The sequence below is a fragment of the Petromyzon marinus genome, chromosome 13, assembly GCF_048934315.1.
Source record: "Petromyzon marinus isolate PM22_M1 ecotype Great Lakes invasive population chromosome 13, UKy_Petmar_22M1.pri1.0, whole genome shotgun sequence".
NCBI classification, from domain to species: domain Eukaryota; kingdom Metazoa; phylum Chordata; class Hyperoartia; order Petromyzontiformes; family Petromyzontidae; genus Petromyzon; species Petromyzon marinus.
Genome location: NC_133679.1, coordinates 15,934,014 through 15,959,044, shown reverse-complemented (window position 1 = coordinate 15,959,044; position 25,031 = coordinate 15,934,014). Strand labels below are relative to the sequence as shown.

The window sequence follows — 25,031 nt, the reverse complement described above, 5'->3', positions numbered from 1 at the left end:
GCTTTCTAGGGAAAACGCGTACAACAGGCGACGTTTTGAGCAATGGCCCTTGATGGTACACATTTCTAGCAGGGACAGAGGTCGCATTCATTACATCCAAAGCGCTCGCCACAAATGAACCACACAGCACCTTGGCGATCTCGTCAAGGAGGATAAATCATCAATCACGCGAACTCTGGTCATCCTCGCCACGGCTTTTGGCGGACCATCGAACAAAGATGGCCACTGCATCGCGTGCTTTGGGATGCGCTTTGCGGCTCTCTGGAACGCTCTTCCTGACAAAATTAGGAATCTACTGCAACTATGCACTTTTAGATATTGATTGAAAACGTATTTCTTAAAAACTGAGGATTGTGTTTAATTTGTTGCCCTTCCCCCGCACCTCTGATTAGCACGATTGGCTACGTACGGTGCAAACGAAATTCAACATACAAAGTGGATAAGAATCAGAATATAGTATTTATACTGAAGGTATCCGATGAGCTATACATCTCTTTTTTCACAGGTCAACAAACAATACAAACACGATAGGAGTGCAAAGAGCTGGAGACTGCACTTGTTGGCACCATGGGCAAGGAGCCTGATGACAATCATAGTTTACAAATATTTTCTGAAGAATTCGTTTTTGAATGGGCATGGGAACGGCCACCTTCCGAGACGCTTCCTGAGCTAGTGGCGGTGCGAGTGGTGGCTACGCTGCACATGGCAGCCTGCAACCAACGCAGCGCTATGGAGGCAAGCAACGAAGGTTGGTGGATCACCGCACTAAATGTGCGAAACTACCTTTACGTGGGCGCCGCGTTGGCTAGATGTTAACTACCTCGCGTGGTATACAGGAGGTCGTGGGATCGATCCCGACCCTGACGCCTGCTGTATATTTGGAGTTTGCGTGTCTCTCCCCGTGGTCGCGTGGGTTTTCCCTCCACATGTAAAAGCATGCGTTTAGTCTACTAGCTGTACTACCCGTCTTCGCCTGGGACTTGGATTCACCACGCCCGCCGCCTTTGTCCCCTCAGTGGCGATGTTCACACAGCAGAGCAGTTACTCGTTTGAGGCTGAGTCGACCTAGGGGAGGTCCAGGACTGGTTCAAATAATTGTCACCGGTGGTGGCTGTGAGCAGGAATCAAACTCGGGTCGCCGGGTTTGTAGCGCAGCATAGCGCTAGCCACTACACTACCGCTCCCCCTACACACACGCGCGCGCGTCCATAGGTACACATACACGCGCTTGCAGCAGACAACTTTTAGGGTGTGTACAGCAGTAAACGACTGAAATAATAAAGCAATGCGCTTAGAACGCCTTAGACCTGCAACACATTTGTATGGCACTGTACTCGCGGAGGGTGGGGGGGGGGCGTGACATCAGCAGGCACACTGCGTTACGCTTCCGCACACGGGTCACTTGACGTGAGGTCACATTACGTGACGTCACAGCTCACTTGTGCAAAATATACGCATTATTGCTTCCCCCCCTCCCCAAAAAAAATACAAAAGTATATTTTTTATAATTTTTGCATGGTGTACAGTCTGGAAAGTACCCACATGGCAAATTTCAAGTTTATTGCATGTCGGGAAGTACGCTAAACATTTTGAACAGACACTCATAATCACAACTTTGCCTTTTATACATATGGAGATAACTTGAAAAAAATTGCCAGGAGAGGGCGGTACAGCATAAATGTTTTCTCCCAGTTCGGTTTTCGCCGGATCAGGACAAAAGCAGCAACACCCGTTTAGAGCCTCGAGGCTCAGGGAAGCTTTCCCGGGTGAACAATCAGCGCCCGGTTAATGATCCGTGTGAACAAACCACGCATACAACTCCACTCTCATCTTCGTCTCATCGTGTTATTTATTAATGCAGTCTCCGTCTCTCGCAGCGTTACAAAATCAGAATGATAGCACGTTTATAAAACGGTTAAAATTAGTCTTCATAAAAAAATTAATCTGACAAGTGAAAACAGCAGCGGCAGTTGTTCCTTGCACATCGCCCACAACAATCACAGCGGATACAAACAATCCCAACGCTTTCTCTGTAAACCTGAGGCTCTGACATAGAATTCTGCAGGTCGGACACGAATAAGAGTAATGATGCAGGCAACACATGCAAGGCCCAGTGGCAGTGCGTTCGCCGGTCGGTGCAGAGGTTTTTCGGTCCGAACCTGGCAAGCCACCCCCGTTAATGCTGCCCAGTGGATTCACCCCAAACACACCACGTGCGGTCTGATCCCTGTGACGTCACCTGAAGCGAGCAGGCCATTGTGTGCCAGTGTCACGGTCTACGCGTATCCACATTTTAAACCTACACTGCAAATTAATTGCTCAATTGGGATGACACAAAGCAACCTCACTCCCTCCTGGAAGACGCTACCGGTCTGTAAGACACGGTCATGCTTCTGCAGACACAACGATGTGAATACCGAACGTACTCGGTAAAAATCATTGTTGAACATTTGCCATGTATCATGACTGGCATCCACATTTCTGCTACCTTTACAATTGTTTCACAGTGATTATTGTTCATGTGCATAATTAATGGTTGTGTGTGTAATTACTGCTCGTGTCTGTAACTACTACTCGTGGTGACGAGTCCTGTCGTATTGTCCGTCTCCATGACCCGCACTCCGGTGGAGGAGACAGGAGGCCCTGCCTCATCACCGTGGCGTGGCATCATGATGGCTATACTGCTGTTCCATGGCCAGAGAAACTCAAGTGGCTCTTAACCCTGGCTCATTATAAACTACCCCACCTCCTGTAAGCCTGGCTCTTGACACACCAGGCCAATGAACCACAAACTATAACGCTGGTCTATAATCCTCATCAATTATAGCCCTGCTTCATTAAAACAGGTGCAGCCCTGCAACTGCTCGCTCACGCCACTATTGACAGAAGGGGCCTCTCCTCCAACAGAGGGGACTCTCAAAGAGAACCCCTTGGGAGGATATTTGACCTACTCTTGCACGCTGACCACACACACGTCTTGAAAGAGATAAGAGTACCCACACTTCAACCCACTACACCAGGGGTGGGCACATTTTTTGACTCGCGGGCCACAATGGGTTCTAAAATTTGACAGAGAGGCCGGGCCAAGAACAGATGGATGGAGTGTTTGTGTGAACTAATATAAATGACATGTAAAAATCATTGCATGACAAGTTCGGCGGGCCGGATTAAAAAGCCCAACGGGCCGTATACGGCCCGGGGGCCGTACTTTGCCCATGTCTGCACTACACGCTACCTGCCGATCGACTTAGCTGTGATGAACTCATTTACGCTGCTGCTGGGTGGACAGGGGTAGTGGGGGGGGGAATTCAAGAATCTCGCTCCGTTATTACAACAGCCGCGCCAGGAGATGGAACCGTAGTACTGTGGCAGCAGTGTCCCCGTTTCACTGCTGTGATCCAGACGAATGAGAAACTGGACTCATTACGACGCTGGCTCGTAAACCACAGGGACTATAAACCTAGCGCCCTGGTCACTATGAACCAAAGTGGTCCCTAAAAACTCAACTAATTTGTGGCAATGAATTAAGCCAGCTCATTCTCACCCGAGCTAGTATACAAAACCGACTCATCACTAACCGCGTCCGATCGGAACCCCATTCGTCACGCCAACCTGGTTTGTACACAGCCCCTCAAAGCCAGTGCCATGCACATCCAGCTCACTGCAAAAGCGTTAAAATACGTTCAGGTCATCAACGTAGCTCACCAATGGAGGTCTCAACCCAGTGCGACGAACAACAGCCACGCTTGGTGGCACCTGCTGGGTGGAATCACCAACGCGGGCCTAAATGGGTGCTCGCAAGCAGCACTTGGTCCCAATTGCCTACGTGTACAAGGAGTGACCATCTGTGTGTGTGTGACTGCACTAGCATGTGCGAGTGAGTGCTAGTTCGATTGTGAGTGTGCACATGTATCCGTGTCAGCACGTACGTGTCTGTGTGTGCGTTTGCCTGTGTGTTTCCAGACCCGTGGTTATGTAGTGAAAATAGGAGTAGAACGTGGTGGTTAGTATTCTGCGCAACAATCCCGGTGACCTGAGTTCATTTCCAATAACAGTAGTGAATTTCGATTTAAAGCTTTCGTGACTGCAGGGATTCATCTTCTTGGTTCTTTCGGTAAAGTCAAGTAGAATGGAAATAAAATAATAAAAATAAAACATAATAAAATTAAATTCTCACGACGTTTCGGCCACAACACAAGTAGCCTTCCTCAGGTGAAGGAACAGGTCTATCCAGAAGACAGAGCTTGAGTGAACACTGTCAGGCAAGGACCGCGTCTTTTAAGCTGTGTGGGCGGAGTTAACATATGAATTAGCATGTTACCCAGCCCCACCTCCGGAGCGGAGGAGGGTGGCGGCTGGGCACAGAAAAAAGCAGAACAGCCAAGGTGCGCTGCTCTGTCCTGTGCTATAAACTGGACTACTATACAGTACATTATTATACCTTCCAATCTAAACTACATGGTATAACATCATATCCACAGACAAATTCCACCTTTGAATTATACAATGCGTTACTTTACACTACTCTATACTTTAGACTATAAAATATTAGACTTGTAATATTAAACCATGTCGTATTCTATGAACCAAACTATATACCACACTGCTGTATATTCACTATGCAATTATGATACTATTTATTTCCTTATGAATTATGTTAAACATTACAATGTTATACTATTTATTAGTATACCACATGCTATAAACCATACCATTGACCGTCGTATGAAAGGTATTAAGAGGTAGTGCCAGCGAATGAACTGCGGTCTGAAGGTCACCGTAAAATACAATCAGAGATATGTCGTTTGGTTTCTCCAATGTAGCTGCTACCACAGAGGCAACTTAGTTTGTAAACGCCCGGGTACTGTATGTCTGGAACCACATCTTTTACAGACGGAACCAGATCACGGATTTTATGTACTGTGTTGAATCGGACCTGGATCTTGTGTTTATTCAGGATTTTGGAGATCTTTTTTGTGACCCCCGCAATGTAGGGTAAGGTGATGGTTTTGAATGGCTCCTCAAGAGGATCGTTCTTCATAACTGGAGTGATGGCTTTGCGGATTGTGTAGTCGGAGCAACCATTAGCCTTGAGAGCTTGGTGTACGTGTTTGAGTTCACTGGCAATGTGTTCCTGGTCGGAAATGCATTGGGCTCTATGGTATAGTCTTGATGAGGGAGTTCTGGGATGGATGGTGGTGGGAATCCGGTTTTAAGTAAGCATCCGTATGGGTAGCTTTTCTGTAGACAGAGTAGCTCATTTTATTTTATTAAGTTTTATTTTTATTATTTTATTTCCATTCTACGTGACTTGACCAAAATAATCAAGAAGATTAACAGTAGTGAATATCCGAACTAGTCTTGGGCCCCCCCAAGGCCGGCTCAGCCTTCAATGAGTACAGTACCTGGTGGGGTGTATAAATGATAGGTGACCGGGCGTGTTCCTGGTTACCCGTGTGCCATAACCAGCTTTCATAGGTGCTCACTAACATCACTTGCCCCGGGAGACCTTTGTCTTTGTGTCTGCGTGTGTTTAGTCTGTCTGCTTGTGTGTGTGCCGGCGCGTGCGTCACAACTTGACGGCGCCTGTGACGAGTTTGTGGTACAGCGAGGAGGTGAGCGGCACGTACGCCCCCTCCGCATCGTCCAGCACGTAGAGGGGGTCGTGCACCGACCCGGGGTCGAACCCCTCCGACACCAGCCGTAGCTTGCGCTTCTTCATCGTGCTCGTCATCTCCAGCTCCTCCTGCCAGGAGGGGGGGGAGGGGGGGAAGGAGGGGGCAGGAGTGGGTCCATAAGAAGGTGGGGGTCAGAGGGCAGCTGAGACAAATCTGAAAACTTTAAGGGTGTGGTAAAGAGGGGTGGTCACAAAGTGTGAACCTCGTTAAATAGGGCCTCGATATGAATTAAGCAACACTGCCTGTTGCACGAACGTCACTCCTCGTTTCTCTTACACACAGAGTCTTTCACAATTTTGGCATTTGGCAAGGCACTATAACAACAGCAATAAATACCCACTCTTCGGGGTCTCAAGGTAGAGGGCAATCGCCCCTTTTCTTGGATCCACCACTGGAGAACACGAAGTATCAGAGGTGTGAGAGGTCAGGGGTCATGTGGTATCAGAGAAGAGATTGGACGAGGGGCCGTCAGGGGCAGAGGAATTCACCGGGCACTTGTTTTTCCTTGAAAGGGGGTGTTGTGTTATGGGGGGGGGGGGGGGGGGTGGGGCTCACCTGGATGCGCAGGAAGCGAGGGCGAGCGTAGGCGGGGAGGTGGAGCGCCACGTGGCGAGCGAGCACCACCCCGTCCAGAGAGGAGCGGCCGTCTCGCAAGACCAGTGCCGCCATCCCCACACGGCCCTCATGGCCTGGACGCAGCCATCACAACCACGGTACAACCACGGCACAACCACGGCACAACCACGGCACAACCACGGCACAACCACGGCACAACCACGGCACAACCACGGCACAAACAGCACGAGCGTCAACCATGGCACAACCACCGCGCGTGTCAACCAGAGCACAACAATGCACATCAACCACAGTAGAACTGCATGGCAATCAACCATATTCAAGCTCAACCACTCAACCACCGCTTTCACCACACAACACGCAGTGCCGTGCGCGCACCGTGACCTGGGGGGCATGCGCTCTGGGTTACCGTAGCCCCTTCGGCAATCAACGATCGACGACCAGGAGCAAGAGCAAATACCATTGCGCCCGTGTTCCTAGCACCGGCACCATCACGCAGGCAGCACCATCACGCAGGCAGCACCATCATCACGCAGCGGGCAACATCCAGCCAGCACGATCACGCAACGGGTACCATCGTGCAGCCAGCACCATCACACAGCCAGCACCATCAAGCAGCCAGCACCATCACGCAGCCGGCACCATGATTATCGAGCAGCCAGCACCATGACCCATCCGGCACCGTCACCACCGCACCTGGCACGGTGACCCCGTACACGCTGACCTCGGCGACTTGCTCTGTCAGGCCGAGCACGTCGGCAACCTCAAGCGTCGCCACATTCTCTCCCTTCCACCTACACACACAGACAAAGGTCGCCCGTGTTGCCTCTAACATACCATTGGGGCAAGTTCTGTGAGCGAATAGCACCAATAAAGGCTGGGACAACACACTAAGGGAAGGTGCGGTCAGCCGCATTGTCTCCCCAGTGCTGATGTTTTATACACACTGCACCAGGTACACATTTAAGGCTAAAGTCGACTTAGGAGAGGCCCAGGACCAGTTCAGACAATCGTCACTGGTATTGGTCGTTAGCGGGAATTGAACTCGGGTCACAGGGTTTGTAGTGCAGCGCACTAACCGGTGCGCCATCATATGCATGCAAATATACATATGTAGAGGAGTAGAATGGGGAAGTGGCATTACGTGTGTTGTCCAGTGCGATGACGTCACGGGAGGTGACGTCATGCACTCGGGACAGCAGAATGACGTCACGGCTCAAGTATAAAGGGGGGACCCTGTGACATCAGCGGGGTCGTAGCTGGAGAGTAGGGTCCAAGAAGGGTGGAACGGGGAGCCAGGGGCAAGAGGGTAGGAATAGGGGAGAGCACAGTGCCAGGCTAGACGTGGCTGTGTTCCTCGGTCGGCGGTGTTGGCTGATCCCACGGCCGGCGCAGAGGAGACCGCACAAGGCAGCCGGCTGTGTCGGGACCCAGCCCGGGACCCCCAACCCCTGGGAAGTTGTTCACCCCCGTGTACTGTTAAGATCTGTAATAAACCTAAGGCGAAAGCCCTTAACTTTCACCTCAGCTTCCGAGTGAGTCGTCGGGAACTTCTCAACACATATACGTGCACGCAGATATGCATGCAAACACGCATGTACACACACATCACCGCCCTATCATGTGTGTACTCATGTAATCACGTGTCCCCATACCCGCGTGTGCATGTACCCATGTACCCCCAGACACGTGTGTGTACCCACGTGTCCCACTACCCATGTGTGTGTGTACCTATGTAGTCACGTGTCCCCGTACTCGTGTGTGTGTGTGTACCCGTGCACATACCCACCTGAACGTATCTCCCGTGCGGTCGCTGAAGTAGACGTATCCGTCGCGCTCCACACGGATCAGGTCGCCCGTATTGAAGTAGACGTCACCGCGGCGGAACACTTCGTGCAGGAGCTTCTGCTCGGATTGCGAACGCTTCCCCACGTAGCCCGAGAACGGCGATCGCGGCGTCACGTAGCCCACCAGCAGGCCCACCTCGCCTGGGGACCACGGCAGCACCATCGCGGACCATCGTGAATATCACGCTTGTCATCAACGTCATCGCCGTCACCAGTGTGGTCATTGCCAGCGTCGAGGCCGGTTGTGGTTATTGTTGTTGTGGTGGTTGTGGTGATGGTTGTGGTTGCAGTGGTTACCAGGCCGCACCCACTCGCACCACCCGTCCGGGCCCCGCCATGGCTCCTCCTTCTCCATGTCGTAGCGCAACACCGCTAATGGGAACACGATCTACAACCATAGCACAACCACGACACTGAGCCATATCGCAACAACAACTACAAGCATAACAGCGCTGCACATTCCAGATCCTGCAGATGCAGGTGAATCCCTGTATCCCAGTGTCACCCCCCCTCCCCCCCCGTGTTTCCACACCCACAAGGGCTCCTGCGTATCCCTCTACGCATCATCCGATGGGGCCAATGGTGCAAGTCTTTCTCTGCGTTTCCACTCGTCTCCTTGTGTCTCCCAGAGTCTCCCCAAGTCTCCCACACCTCCCCGTGTCTCTCTGCATCTCCCTATCTCTCCCCACAACTCCCCACGTGCCTCGGTGAGTCCCCACACCTCCCCCCGCATGTCCCCACATCTCCCCAAGGCACTCAGTGTCTTCCCGCACGTGTCCACATCACTCTGCATCTCCCCGCCTGTCGCCACAAGTCCGCGTCTCCCGCAACCTCCCCCCGCCACCGCCCATGGCCCCCCACCACCACCCCATGCACGACTCCCCGCCTGCCGCGCACACCTTGGACAGAAAGCCGATGTAGCCAATGGCCCCCGGTTTGCCGCGGTGGTTAAGGAGGCCGATGTTGCCCTCGGTGGCCGCGTAGAACTCGCACACACGGATCGGACCAAAGCGATCCAAGAAGTCCTGCCACACGTCCTGCCGCAGCCCGTTCCCCACGGCCATGCGCACACCGTGCTCAGACTCGCCGGGGCGCTGGGGTGGGGGGGTCACGGCAGGGGAGGTGGAGACGGGCGGTTACGGCGAGAGAAGGGTCATGGTGTGGGCGATAGGGAAGTCACGAAGTTACAAGGGTCTCACGAGGCAGGTCACGAGGTCACATGAGTGAATGGGGTCAAGGGCATTACCACTCCCGGCCTTGATAGGTGCTCGCTAACAGCACTTGCCCCAAGTCTGTTAAGGAAATACGGGGTATATTTATCTTTGTGTGTGCATGCACAGTTTGATTAAATAAGTGTGTGTGTGTGTTTATGTAAGGTCTAGGCATGGCTGATCAACCCTGTTATGCTGATGATGTAGTAATTTCTGCACACTATGAGAAGGCGTTGGAGACTGCTGCTGAACCTGGAATGTGCCACTAATAGGTGGTGGGGCCTTAACCACAATCAGCCCCATGGAACAGCACCTGCCCTTTGCGATTTATCGCATCATCCTACCTACACCTCTAGCTCCCCACGAGTCAGAGTTGCATCTGCCACTCACCTCAGTCTATCACCATCGCTCCACTCGTTTGCTCAGTAAAGCCTCATCGAGTCTCAGGACTCTTTCAGGAGGGTTCTGCCGAGCTTTCGCAGTAGGGGGCGATGACGATACTGCCGTGTGCGATCCCAAATTGAGTCATGTGCAGTGTAATTTACCCATAATTTTGACCATGACGCTGGCACACAATGGCCAACTCTCACGAATGACGTCCACTGTGTTGCATTGTTACGGTCAATACGGCACCACCGGGGTAATAACCAGGACGGTGCAACAAGCGGTGAGCGTACCACCACTACACGGTGCCATTTAACCCACAGCTCTGGGGCCTGTCCCATGACTTCCTGCCAGGGAGCCTGTGACACCCTAGAAATTGTTGAAAAGTACCTAGCCTGGCACATGGGCCCTGGTGAGATAAACACCACCGGGTAGTGAGCAGCGGCTATTGTATTCATATGTATGCATGTTTGAAAAAGAGCTTGATAGCTCATGGATATCTTTGAGGATAAGAAAGATTCTGATTTTGCTCGTCGTGGTGTTTGGACTCGTGTTTGTTATAAACACTCTTCATTCATTGGCTGAAAACATCTTAAAATAAAAACCCAATGCAGCAGGGCCCTCCTGAAAAAGAGGCCTGCGACTCAGTGTGGCTCTGCCACGGAGACAAGTACAAAGTAGGTGTGTGTGTTGGTGCTCGCCAACAGCCATTGCTCCAACAGTCTGTTCAAGCTATACAGGGGATCTTTCTCTTTGTCTGTTTATGAGTGTGCCTGGAATTGTATAACCACGGGAGAGCGGTAGTGTAGCGGTTAGCGTGCTGCGCTACAAACCCGGCGACCACCAGTGACGATTGTCTGAAACAGTCCTGGGCCTGCCTTTTAGGTCGACTAAGCTTCAAATGTGTACCTGGGGTCGTGTGTAAACATTGCCACTTTGGAGACAAAGGCGGCCGGGCACGGTGTTGGCCACCCACCCTCTCGTGTGCTATGCCGGCCTTCATAGGTGCTACACGCAAACAGCACTTGCCCCTACATGTCTGTATGTTGAACGTCTTTCCCACCGTACATAGCCAACCATTCGAATTGGAGGTGATATTCAGATATTCACCATTGCTAAGGCTATACGGGGGATCTTTGTCTTTGTCTGGGCTCGTCTAACAGTCGACCTCTGTGCGGGCATTTGGGGGTGGGAAGGCGGGGAGAGCGGGGGGTTTGGCATCTTGCCGAGCATCAGCATTCATTGAAACAAGAGTTTATATCGAGCCACACCACCAGGCCACCTCCCCGCCTCCACGGCCACCCCACCTGGCCACACGGTTCGCCCACACCGCCCGGCCATACCATCTTGCTGCCCTGCCCAACTACAATGCACACCACACATCACCACCACAACAACAGCCGCCATTCATGACCAAGTGGCAGTGACATCACAACAGTGTTTGTGCCAGGCTAGGTGCAGTTTCAGGCCATGTGAAGTGTGGAAGGCTCTCTGGCAGGAAGTCACAGGACAGCTCCAGGTGCCATGGGTTGACTGACATGACTGGCAGATACACCACCTGTGGCACCCCTACTGTGCCAACTCGCTATATTTTATCCACCCAACGCTCTGCTCTTTGTTGTGAGCATCGCACAGTTACATACACGCACGCACAGGTACAAAGATCCCTGTATAGCCTTCACCAGACTGTTGGGGCAAGTACTGTTGGTGAGCACCTACATAAAGCGGCACGGCAAACGAGGGGGTGGGTGGCCAAAACCACGCCCGACCGCCTTTGTCTCCCCTGTGGCGATGTTTACACACCGAACCAGGTACTCATTTGAGGCTGAGTCGACCTTGAGAAGACCAAGAACCAGTTCAGATAATAGTGTTGGCCATGAGCGCGAATCACACTCTGAACCACTACACTACCGTTTCCTACAGGGACACATGCGCGCACACACACGCGCACATAGCTACGCACATAGGTACAAACATGCACAAGCACACACGCACAAGCACTGTGTCCGAGACTAAAGTCCGCATATCCCTGTCCAGCCACACCCCCCCCCCCCCCCGCGTTATCAGCTGCTCCCCACACCCCCCCACCACACACACACTGCCCCACAAGCCCCAGAAAAACACACCCCCCCACAAGCCCCACAAAAACACACCCCCCCACAAGCCCCACAAAAACACACCCCCCCACAAGCCCCACAAAAACACACCCCCCCACAAGCCCCACAAAAACACCCCCCCCCACAAGCCCCACAAAAACACCCCCCCACAAGCCCCACAAAAACACCCCCCCACAAGCCCCACACACACACCCAACACGTCCCACACACACACCCGACACGTCCCACACACACACCCGACACGTCGCACACACACACCCGACACGTCCCACACACACACCCGACACGTCCCACACACACCCGACACGTCCCACACACACACCCGATACGTCCCACACACACCCCCGACACGTCCCACACACACACCCGACACGTCCCACGCACACACACACCCGACACGTCCCACACACACACACCCCACACACACACCCCACACACACACCCCACACATACACACACCCCACACGCACACACCATACGGCTGCGTCTGTGTGTGCGTGTCAGCAATTTGCCAAGTGTACAGCGCATGTCTTGTGTACACGCATCAGGCAGAGATGAGCAAAGCACGGTCGCATTACTGGAGTGATGCAACGTAGGCACAAATTACCAATAACAAACGTGATTCAATTACATGTGTACTCTTAGTGTCAGAGACACTAAGAGTAGGAGGCACTCTATTAATAGTCCGCACAAAGTAACTACAGCTCCCAGTCAGGACAGCTGGCAGACTGCCCGACTGACGACGCCGAGCAGGTGAAGACGTAGATGGCGGCGAAGACTCCAGCAGCACGACGTTGGGATCCCACTCCAGGCAACAGCCCCAAGCTCCCGCTCGGGGTCCCCCTATTATCCTCCCAGCGTGGCCTCGCTCCGCCCCAGCCACGCCCCTCACGTGCCCCCTCTGTAACCTTTCCCCTACATCCCTCTCTCTGGTTGATCACGTGACCTGCTGACAGACAGGCCTGCTGCAACTGCAGATCCCCTTCTCTGCCAGCAACCAGCGCTCTGCTCCGTAGTGACCAATTCAATGTCACTACACAAGTTTAAATTACATGTAATTTAGATAGTGCCCATTTCTACACACGTTTACACAATTCTGCCTATGCATAAACACGTGTGCACCGTGCACCATAGGCTGGCTGCAGGGTGTCAACACACCGCACCAGGTACTTATTTGAGGCCGAGTCAACCTAGGGGAGACCCAAGATCGATTAAAATATTCACCAGTTATTACCCGGGTTCATAGCGGAGTGCAGCGTTAAACTGCTGTGTCACCGCTCCTAATGCCTGCACACACGTGCGCACACACACACGTGTGTGCGTGTGTGTGCACGAACACAAGCACCTTGGGCTGGTTGCAGAGGTAACGCAGCAGTTCCCCGATATACTGCACCACGGTGACATCGTGCTTGCGGCAGTCGCTCCAGAAGTGGCTTGCAGAGAACTTCTTCCGCAGCACCAGCGTGGCGCCTGCCACGTATACACATGTACAAGAACACACGTACACACACGTACACACACACACGTGTTACACAAGCACACACGCATGCGCGTACGTGTGACACGTGGCTCGTACAGATGACACACGTGGCTTTTAGCACCACCACCCACCCTAACCACCACCACCCATTCCTTACCACCACCACCACCACCACCCACTTTAATCACTGCCACTCATCCCTTACCACCACCCACCCTAGTCACCACATTTGCCACATGTGAACCCCCCCCCCTCCCGCACACACCCAGGTTGATGCAGCCTCCAATGCCGATGAGCGACGCGGCGCTGTGATAGAGCGGCAGAGGAGAGTACACAACGTCGTGCTCCGTCACACCGCATGCCTCCAGCAGCATCGCGCCGCGCCAGAACCGCAATTGGTTCACAATCGCCGCCTTTGGGAGACCTGAGAGGGTGGGGGGCGGAGAGAGTTGACGGTGCGGAACGTAGCGGTTATGGGTGAGGAATCTTGAGGAGTCAGGAGTAGGGGTTGGGGCTTAGAGTTTAGGGTTCGCGTTCGGGGTTAGACTTTAGAGGTCATCTCTCGGGGTTGTAGTTTGGACTAGGGGTTTTGGGGTTGTAGTTTGGGGTAAGAGATTAAGATCAAAGGGTTCAAGTTACCAGTGAGAAATCAGGAGACCAGGATGAGTCTCATTTGTCTGATTGACCTGAGGGTCACCAAAATGGGCAGAGTAAACGAAAAAGGTCTCTGGGTTAGAAGCAAAGGTGACGATTCGAGTCAAGAGTTCGGGGCGAGGACTCGGGCCAAGGGTTGGAAGCGAGGATGTCCGCACACCCGTGGTCCCAGACGTGTAGATGTACACGAAGCTGGAGTCCATCTTCACGTCCTCACAGCTGTCCTCCGGCAGTGGAGGCAGGGGGTCCCCACCGTCGGCGTCGCCATTGGGGTCCGGGCCCCCCGTCGCGTCGTCAGGTCCTTCCAGGGCCCCCACCCCGGGCAGCGGGGAGGAGGAGCCGAGGAACCAGGCGGTGACGCCGCCACTGCGCGCGTCCGGCAGGACCTGCTCCAGCAGCTCCGCCATGTCTGTGCCATTGCCACCACCGCCACGCTAGTACTACAACCACAACCATTGCCACACGCTAGTACCACTACCATGACACCACTGCCACCACATCAAAGCATTATCACTACAACCACGCTTCTACAACCACCAGACCGTACAGATTTACTCTCCGCCACACCACCACACTACATTTACTCAAATACCGCGTCACACAACAACGCAACATTACCACTGCCGCATCACCACATAGCTCACAACCACCACACCACCAACACAGCAACAGTACTATTGTAGTGACATCGTGGGATGTCACTGTGTGAAGCCGGGCCAGAAGTGGCACGGTGTGCGATGGATTGACATCGCTGGGGATACATTACCAGCCCTAGGCGGGGCTCGGTGAGCACTGTATGACAGTGTGAGATGGTACCACGCTCTGCGTGCAGTGCCAGCCCCTACAGGAAAAGGTTGGCGTGGCGAGGGGCGGAGCGACCCCCGCCACAGAGGTTATAAGCCGGAGCGCTGAGCGGCACCTGCTGCTGTTGTCATCCGAAGACGACACGTCAACGTTCCACGTTCTGCGTTCTACAGCACGGGGACTCGGACCCGAGCTGGGGTCGGGTCCGCTGGAGCTAGTTAAGTGTTATCGAGTAGATAGCCCGGTGGTCCACCACCTGGTGAAGGGGCAGTTACCCCTTCGTATTGTGTTAATGGAAATTAACATGTTGCCTCCAAGAGTACGTCCGAGTCTCCGTTTGAGCCCACTACACTATCATCACATCACTACCAGGGATGTGCAGTCAGGGGAGGCAGAGGAGGCAGTCTTACCTGTCATACTCCAATGAAAATAGCTGTTACGAAAAGTAAAAAAAAAGAATAATCAAATCAAATAAATATTAAGATTTTTCCACTGATCTGTATTATAGATGTCTGTACGATTCCAATTATTTTCATAATCAAAATCGCCAAATTTGCGGAGCTCCGCTACAAATACAGGAAGAGACCAGAGGTGAGGCAGCGACGAGCTCAGCCTCCCCTCTGATTGCGCAACCCCTCAGTAACTGGATGAAGCGCGGGCAATAAGCACGTGCCTGTTACTATCTCCGTATGTCACCAATGTAATGTTTGTAGACCCCCTTCATTTCATGTCCTCATCTTCCATACTCCAGGTAACTTACTTCACGTATGTGTATAAAATATTTAGGCTCGCTGGTCTCGTCATGAAACTGCAATGAAAAAGCACCAGGGGAGGCAGCTATCACATCTGCCTCACTGAGGGGGACGTGTCTAACACGCCCCCTTTGGACATGCCTCCCTGCGTGAGGCCACGCCCCCCTCCGTGAGGCCACGCCCCATCAGTGTGAATCAGGCTGACACTAGCCAGTGCCTCCCCAGCCATTGACCTCACCGCACGTCACTGATCACTACCACAGCATCACTACCGTCACTGCTCCACTACTACTGATCAGGTGACCTTGCAATGATGGACAGGTAGACACCTCTCTCTGCACCCTCATCTCACTCCACCTTCCCCTCTCCTTCACCCTACGCTCACCTCTCTCTCCAAGGTCCCTCCACCCCTAATTCCACTCTGTCTAATTGCCCAGGGATCCGGTGACGTCATCGGGGATGATCCCACCCAGATTAAAATCCAGAAACAGGGCAGCCCCTCCCCCCAGCCCCCACCCTCCAGCCCAGAGGCCCTCCCCCTGATCGAACTAGGTATTCTGTACCTGGCCCAGCTCTGCACTCACCCATTATACAACAGCCACCGTTTGCCATTAAGTGGAGGTGACATCACCACGGTGCTTGTGCCAAGTTAGGTGCACTCTGAGGCTGTCACTTGGAAGTTTGGAAGGCTTGCTGGCAGACGGTCATAGGAGAGACTCGGGTGCTATGAGTTGACTGACCGAGATGACTGGCAGAAGCACCACCTGTGCTCTCCGCTGTTGTTGGAGGGCGACTGCCTCCAACTGCCCAGTAGAATCCTTTACGAGCCTCCTCCACAGAGACCAATCTTGACACCGCTGGTACCAGTCATAGGAAAGTCTACTCAGCTCCACATCCTCCTGTAACATCAGCCCATCTGTTCTCTAGCCTGTGCTGTGCCCGTTTAGCCCCCTTTATCTGGCCAAACAGAAGCTGCTTGAGAGCATGTGGTGGCTGGGCATGCAGGTAACATGACCCAGCAAACACAGCTTTTTGCATGCTGGAGAAGCTCACTAATGATGGGATTGTTTCCAGATATTTCTAGGGTATGTGAGCTCCTCACCCTGTAATCCAGTCTGGTTAAACCCAGGATGGCTAGTCGTTAAACCAGCCCGAATATTTTTAACTGGCAAAGTTCATTCAAAGGGCACCACGTTTCGGAAGCATAGAGCAAGAAGAGAGGGCATAACTGTGGCTGAGAAGAACCGGTGCTTCGTATGGAAAGACAGACCACGTAGCTTATATACAGTGTTACACAACTGATGAAAATATATAGTAATACCCCGATTTAAGTCTCCCCTTTTATATAGTTTCACAAATACAGGAGACCCTTGAATATCGCGGGGTTATCGTTTGTGGTTTCGACCCATCGCAGGCAACCTCTTTGTATTCCGAATTTAGCTATCGTGGGGGTTAGTTTTGGCTTCTCATGGGTATACTGTACATGGAAGTACTATAAAGGGTCCCCAATATACGTCGCCACGATACACGTTTCACACTTACGTCGCTGAGTTTTTGAGAAACCCAACGTAAAACGTGCCTGCACATACATCGCTTTCGACTCAGTTCAGCTTAGTATAGAAAATGTACTGTAACTTGTATTTCACAAAACACGTACTGTAACTTGTATTTCACAAAACACGTACTGTAACTTGTATTTCACAAAACACGTACTGTAACTTGTATTTCACGCAACACGTACTGTAACTTGTATTTCACGCATGCACCACCATCTCAGCATCTATTTCCAGCATCCAATCTGCTGCTGCTTCTCAGTCCCATCGTGTTGTCTCGCGTTTTGTTAATTGTAATCGGCCTAATTCTCTCCCAACACATTCTTCAATCAAGCACAACTCATCGACTCCTCAAGGTAAGGTCATAAAAATGCTGCTTAAGATTGTGCTTTTTACGCTAAAAATGGTTTCCTGTTTGAGACATTGTTTAAAAAAAAAGTTTTATATAAAAAATAGGAAAACTTTTAAATTGTACAGGGCTGCTTGGAAATTATAAAAAAAAAACATCTAAATTAAGTATTTGGTAAGTATATATGCTGTTTAAAGTTCATTGAACTCAAAATGTATTCTAAATGTGTACATTGTAATAGGGTTTTTACCCTTTTTTCCGGCAACAAAACTGAAACCTTTTTTTACAAGGATTCATGTCTGCATTAACCACAATACTTGCAGTCAAAATGCAAACAAAAAACACTGATTATTATGCATTGTCCTTGAAACTGATTGGTCCACCAAACTTTCAGGTCCCCAACCTGTCTCAATGGCTGGTACCGTGGTGCGGGGCGAGCAGGGGGGACAGGGCGAGGCAGTCAGTGGCATCTCAACCTTTGCCGTGCGAGCATCTCGCGGACAAAGAGAAAGACCCCCCCCCCCCCCCCCGTAAAGCCTGTTAACAGATTGTTGGGGTCAGTGCTGTTAGCACCTATGAAGGCCCACACGGCACACGAGGGGGTGGGTGACCAGCACCACGGCCGGCCGCTTTTGTCTCCCTAGTGGCGATGTTTACCACACACAATACTCGGTACTCATTTGAGGCTGAGTCGACCTAGGGGAGGCCCAGGACCTATTCAGATAATCGTCACTGCTTTTGGGCGCGAGCGGAAATCGAATTTGGGTTGCCGGGTTCAGTTAGCGCACTGCACTATAGTGCAGTGCGCTAACCATAGCACTTACCATATTTTCCAACTCCTCAGTGTGAGCAGTAATTACCAGATCATCAGCATGCACAACATGGTTGACCAATAGAGAGCCATCCCTTTACTGCACCCGGACATCAATCAGCCTCCCTTTGTATCTGTACCAGATGGAAATTCCTTCGGTGCAGCCTTGGCAAGCGTCTCGAATTGTGTGGTCAGAGAGAGAAGATGTTCAATGGTTTAGAGACCAGAGGACATCGCCGTCGCATCCCAAGGAGAACAGGGAGAGAATGGCTCAGACTCCCGACCACGCAGCTTTGCCCACCATCATCAAGGCTCTTTATGATTATAAGGGCAGGGTCAGGGACCCTGAAAGCACCAAGAATAAAGGGGCTATCCATTTAGTACGCATAGAAGGGGTGTTAACCCAAATGCGTAGCTTGCGCATGGGGAGTCTACTGACAATGTGCGCATAGGAAACGGGGGGGGGGGGGGGGGGGTGTTGAAGCCTCAATCATTTGTCTACATTGGCCTTCAAATGAGTTAGATAGTCCGGCCGTGGTCTTATCTGTTTGCTTAAACATGTTAATATTATTCATCCTTGATCGTTTCTGCGTTAAATATCGGCCGTTTTATAGGATTCAGGGGGGGGGGGGGTGCGTCAGGCGTACGCAGCTGGGGGGGGTGTAAGAACTCCGCGTGCGTACAGCGATGGGGGGGGGGGGTGAAGTTGACAGATTGTTACTCAATGGATGCTGATTACACACCGCACCAAGTACTCATTCAATGCCAAGTCGACCTAAAGCAGGCTCAGAATCTGTTCAGATAATCGTCACCAGTGCTGGTCGTGAGCGTAAATCGAACTCGGGTCGCCGGGTTCGTAGCGCAGCGGCGTTAACCGCTACACTACCGCGCCCCACAAAGTACGAAACCTCTGGTCTGGTATCCAAGCCCGCCTCCATCCTCACCGTGCCCAGCGAGCAGCGTGGTGGCCCCGCTCAACGAGAGGCAGTGCAGCAGGGAGCGCGTGCGGAGGTTGTGGTTGAGGAAGGCGGTGGTGCAGCCGATCCGGGCCAGGGCCATCCACGCGAGCACGAACAGCGGCTCGTTCCCCACCAGCAGGGCCACGATGTCGCCCGGCACGAGCCCGACGCGCCGCTTCAGCAGCCACGCGAGCCGGCGGCTCTCCCGCTCGGTGGCCTCGTACGTGAGCGTGGCGTGGCCGTCGCAGACGATGAAGGGCCGCTGCGGCCGCTCCCGCGCCTGCTGCAGCAGCCGCTGTATGATGGTGAAGGTCGGCCGACGCCGCGCGTAGCCGACGAGGCGCGCGGCCATCCTGAGCATGCGGAAAAACTGGCGCGCCTCGTACACCGTGTCCGTGCAGGCGGACAACACGCGCCTCGGGGAGTACCCCGACAGCAGGAGCACCAGCAGGGCGCCCCCCACCACCACGGCCACCAGCAGAGGCAGCATGGTAGCCACGGGCGCGCGGTGAGTTGTCCCCCTCGCTGCCTCGAGACGTATTCACGGGGTAATTGGGATGGGGTGAGGGGTGTCCGCTCCTTCCTCGGGGGTCTCCGTCGTTCGGGGTGGCACTCGAGGTAAGAAGAGCAGCGACGAAGGGGTGCGTGGCTCCAGGGGACCCGCACAGGGGTCTAGGTTGAGAAAAAGGGACCCTCCCCCCACCACCGTGAATTCCTCCACCGCCAGCAGCAGCCCAACTTGTTGCTATTCGAGTTACCGCGTGCTCCGCTTGGAGGGCGGGGCTCTTACATCACCACCAGGCCCCCGCCACACAAGCCACGCCTCACCGCTTTAAACAGGCCACGCCCTCCCCTTCCACGACGAGCCCCAAACACGAAAACCACGCCTCTTTACCTAGAGGCCACGCCCCTTTCTGAAGCCACTCCCCCCTCTCGACGCTACGCCCCCCACGTGTGGAAGGGGTGGGAGCTGTTGACAGCAGAGGTGGTTGTACGGTACCGGATTGTGAACTTAGGCGCCCACAACACAGAGGCAATGGTTCCATGTCCCCCCCACCCATGCGGCATTTATACAGACTGCTGGCACAGCCCCACGGCTAGCCGCCTGTGTCTCCCCATTGCTGATGTTTACACACCGCACAAATATGCAGTACATGCTGTACTCACTTAAGGCTGAGTAGATCCAGGGGAGGTGGTCCCCCATTGCTGATGTTTACACACCGCACAAATATGCAGTACATGCTGTACTCACTTAAGGCTGAGTAGATCCAGGGGAGGTGGTCCAGGACCGGTTCGGATATGCGCCGCTTACGCACGAACACACAATCACACTCTCAGTCTCACCACGTCGTGTGTGATCGTAAACCTATCTGTCCCCTCGTGTTAACGCCGTCTCGCCCCCCTCACCTCGCCCCCCTCACCTCGCCCCCCTCACCTCGCCCCCCTCACCTCGCCCCCCTCACCTCGCCCCCCTCACCTCGCCCCCCTCACCTTCACTTTGCGGCGGAATGCCGGCGCCCGCAGTCATCTGTGGCAGCGGAACTAAAACTAAATGAAACATTTTTTCTTCACCATGTTAGGCTGACCGAGCTATATAGCCATTTTCAGAAGAGACCTGGCCACAGATGATAGCTCAGCGAAGTGGCTTATCACGTGGAAATGTATAGCAGCCAAATTCTTGAAACACGCGTTGAATCTCAATGTGGAGGGGAAAACCGGAGGACGGGGAGAAAAATCGATATGACCACGGGGAGAGAGACACGCAAACTCCAAATATACAGCAGGCGTCAGGGTCGGTATCGATCCCACGAACTCCTGTATACCAGGCGAGGTAGTTAACATCTCGCCACCGCGTACAAACCTTGCCGCAGGCCACGATGGGGTGTCTCGACCTCCACGCCCCTCGCTTTATTTATTTATCGAGGCGGGCCACGACAAGCCGCAGGCCTCGCTTTCAACAGGATCCTGCCGCATTGGTTTTATTGACATGGAGATGTATTCAAGCAGTGAATGACGAGTGTGTCGATTACAGTATCAAGATTCACACCGGGAGAAACTCACTGCGAATACAGTTGTGAGTAGGAAGCAACCGGGGTTCGATTCCCATTCACGGCCAATGTCGGTAGCGATTATCTGGACCTGTCCTGGACCTCCCCGAGGTCAATAAAGCCACTACTTGGTGTGGTGTTAACATCGGCGATGGGGAGACAAAGGCGGCCGGGCGTGCATGGTGCTAGTCACAGTACTCCCCTCAGGAGTGTGCCGTTCCGGCCTTCATAGGAGCTGCTCGTCTGCAGCTCTTGCCCCATCAGCCTGTGAAGGCTACGTGGGGGGATCGTTATCTTTGTGTGTACAGATCGCGGTCCAGTTAGGGCCGCTGACTCGGCACGAGGCGTGTAATCATTTACCCCCCTCGACTGTCGCAGCGCCGCGAGATGTTCGCCGGAGGATCGCCACAACCTTCACAACCACCTCCAGCCACACGAACATTTGGGTTTAATTACAGCTCGGACTGGATTTCAAATGACATGTATCCCACTTGCATCTGCGTGTGATGTTCATTCTGTTTCCAGCAGCTGTGTCCAGCCTGGGATCTTCCCATTGTTGTGTCGGGATCTTCTCGCCATGCACCGATCCGAATTACAGCTGGGCCGAAACAGTTGATGCAGGGTGTTGGCGGCGCAGTGGTGACACTCACGCCTCACAGTAAGAGGGTCCTGGGTTCAATTCCCAATTCGGGCGCTGCCTTTGTGTTGAGTTTGTGTGTCCTGTCCTGAAGGGGAGTACTGGTATTAGCCAAATCACATCGCCAATGCTGAATACTCATCTGCAAATCACTCAACTGGGATCACACAGCGGCAGTAACAACAACACCGTCCACTGCTGCGAAATCTGTGCATGACCATCCTGAAGAACAGTATTGAGACTCACAGTCAGGCCTTGCTGGGTCAACGAACATTATTATCATCATCCTAATAATGGACTAATCCTTCCACGTCTGGGGCCAGTATTGGATTATATAGCCCAGCTCCAAAGTGTAATCGTTAGGTGCCCAGGGGGCTGGAAATGGCTCAACGACGAGCCCTGACAATCACGACGTCATATTTAACGCTGGGCGCTCTCTGGCAGCTCGAATGTGGAATAGGCTCACTGACGAGCCCCAATGATTGCGAAGACCCATGCAGTCCTCCATTTCATCCGATGGTTCTCACACAACGCGCCACTGATACTGTCCCTGACCCGCAACTGAACTCGGCTGACCGGGTTCAAACTTCAGTGGGCAAACTCCAGCGCCTCCACAACAAGACACATGCAAAGATAAACATCCCGCATAGCCTTCCACAGACTGGGGCAAAGTTATGATAGCGACCAAAGGCTGACACGACACGTGACGGGGTGATTTGGCCAGCACATACACATATGCACTCTTACGCATGTACACACACACACACATTTATGTACACACACGCCACCACACACGCACACAATAATAGCCGCCATTCGCCACTAAGTGGCAGTGACGTCACCACAAAGCGTGCACTGAGGCTACACAAAAAACATCAACAATGCAGAGTACAGCGCCCTTAGGTGAATATTGCACAACGCGGTGTTTGACAGCTGCCTGCATCATGGCCCCCACTCTGGCAATAAAGCCACCCAACAAGATGACCTATCCCGAGGGGCCCACTTTCGCCATCATCTGGGACAGGAAATCACTGAAGTCACATGAATCAGTAGCCTTTCCGGCTGAATTTCTCTAACTGATGTTCATTTTCGGCGTGAGACGGAAACCTTCGCGTGGTCCTCCTGCTAAAGCAAGTTTTCCTAATAGGAAACCCTGCACACTGTTATTATCAAGAAAGCGACCGAATCCCTTGCCTTCGGGCTCTTAGGGACTCCTGCCCTTAGAGGTCCATTCCTGGTGGCTTCACAACTATTCACTCTGCCTCACTTGACGCCGTTGAATGGATTGGTAATCTCGACACCAAACGATAACTACTTCCCCAGCATTCCAACCTTCGCTGGGATAGGATGGTGAACCCACAAGTAGCATGGGAGTCAGCTTTCCACACCTCAAGCACCCACGCCCCTTTCATCCTTTTGGTCAGAAGAATGTGCAGAAAAAAACAGACACAAACACACACATATATATAGAAGACACAACCGCAGCCGCCAGTCGCCACGCAATGGCCGAGACGTCACCACAGCGCTCGTGCCGGGCGAGATGCACTTTGAAGTTATCATGTAAAGTGAGGGAGACTATCGCTGCATAACGTTGCGGGACAGACCCAGGTGCTATGTGTTACACAAAGACAAATATCCCCCGTATAGCCTGAACAGACTGTGGGGGCAAGTGCTGTTCGCGAGCACCTATAATAATAATACATTTTTTTTGTGAGCGCTTTTCTGAATACTCAGACACTTTACATAAAATCAATAAAGCAGCAAAAACAACACAAAATGGTAAAAACACATCAAACTTAGCTAAACATTAAAATCAATTTTAAAAAGGTGAGTTTTAGTCAATGATTTGAACGCTGGAAGGTCGATGCAGTCACGGATTTGTTTTGGGAGAGAGTTCCAAAGTGAGGGGGCAGCTATAGAGAAGGCTCTGTCACTTCTAGATTTAAAGCTTTCGTGACTGCAAGGATCCATACTCTTTGGTTCTATTCGGTAAAGTCACGTAGGTAAAAAATAAAACAACAAAAAATCACGACGTTTCGGCCACAACACAAGCGGCCTTCATCAGGTGAAGGGATCAGGCTGTCTCGAGGACAGCGCTGGAGTGGAACACAGCCACGCTCAGACCGCGACCTTTAAGCTGTGTGCGAGGAAACAAGGTGCCTTGACAGCATAAAAAGTTAGCATTTGATTGCCCGACAGCATAGAAGTGGTGTACATGCAAGTGCACATGCCGGTTGGCGCGGGGGGGGGGGGGGAGTTTCCCTATTGATGGTGTGAAAAGGGAATTTAAGAGCTGCGAAAGTTTGGGGTACCACTACTTGAAAAATATACTGTACCATTGAAAATTAGTTTAATGTTTGGTTCGATTTAGAACATCTTTCCAATGGTTGCTTACTTTGAAACCATCTTCTCGGTTGAAATTGTGTCTGTGCTTGTTTCCTCGCACACAGCTTAAAGGTCGCGGTCTGAGCGTGGCTGTGTTCCACTCCAGCGCTCTCCTCAAGACAGCCTGATCCCTTCACCTGATGAAGGCCGCTTGTGTTGTGGCCGAAACGTCGTGATTTTTTGTTGTTTTATTTTTTACCTACGTGACTTTACCGAATAGAACCAAAGAGTAAGGCTCTGTCGTCCCAGGTTCGATGCTTGGTCCTGAGAGGTGGAGTCAGGAGGTTGGCGTCAGATGAGCGAAGGCTACGGGGTGGGTTGTGGCGGTGGAGCAGGTCAGTGAGGTAGGAAGGGGCCCGGTTATGAAGGGCTTTATGTGTGAGGAGGAGGATTTTGAATTGAATTCGTTGTGGGACCGGGAGCCAATGGAGGTTCTGGAGGACAGGGGTAATGTGGTCACCGGTGCGGGTGTGAGTGAGCAGACGAGCAGCAGAGTTCTGGGTGTTCTGGAGTTTATTTAATGTTTTGGTTGAGGTGCCGTATAGGATGCTGTTGCAGTAATCGATTCTGGAGGTGATGAAGGCGTGGATGAGGGTTTCTGCACCGGAGAAAGAGAGTGATGGGCGAAGTCTGGAGATGTATTTGAGGTGAACAAAGGCAGTTCTGGTGATTTGTTTTATGTGGTGTTCAGAGGAGAGGTTATTGTCAGAAATGACTCCAAGGTTGCGACTTTGAAGGGATGTAGACAGGGTGTAGGTGTCGACAGTGACGGAGAAACTGCGAATG

The 25,031-nt window shown here is 52.5% G+C and overlaps 1 protein-coding gene and 1 long non-coding RNA gene across 2 annotated transcripts; one reads left to right on the top strand and one right to left on the bottom strand.

Moving 5' to 3' along the window:
- The first annotated feature begins 107 nt into the window (after positions 1–107).
- LOC142924441 (uncharacterized) lies at positions 108–15,167 on the top strand. Its single transcript, XR_012941665.1, has 2 exons — positions 108–748; positions 13,563–15,167. It is a non-coding gene; the product is annotated as an uncharacterized LOC142924441 (long non-coding RNA).
- On the bottom strand, positions 1,832–19,987 carry LOC142924440 (long-chain fatty acid transport protein 2-like). Its single transcript, XM_076066920.1, has 10 exons — positions 19,161–19,987; positions 14,108–14,356; positions 13,559–13,717; positions 13,159–13,283; positions 9,001–9,195; positions 8,399–8,489; positions 8,044–8,242; positions 6,951–7,048; positions 6,234–6,367; positions 1,832–5,746 (listed from the first exon to the last, which is right to left on the bottom strand). The coding sequence occupies exons 1-10, from the start codon at positions 19,663–19,665 to the stop codon at positions 5,570–5,572; spliced, it is 1,932 nt and encodes a 643-aa protein (XP_075923035.1). The 5' UTR covers positions 19,666–19,987; the 3' UTR covers positions 1,832–5,569.
- Between the last annotated feature and the right edge of the window lie 5,044 nt (positions 19,988–25,031).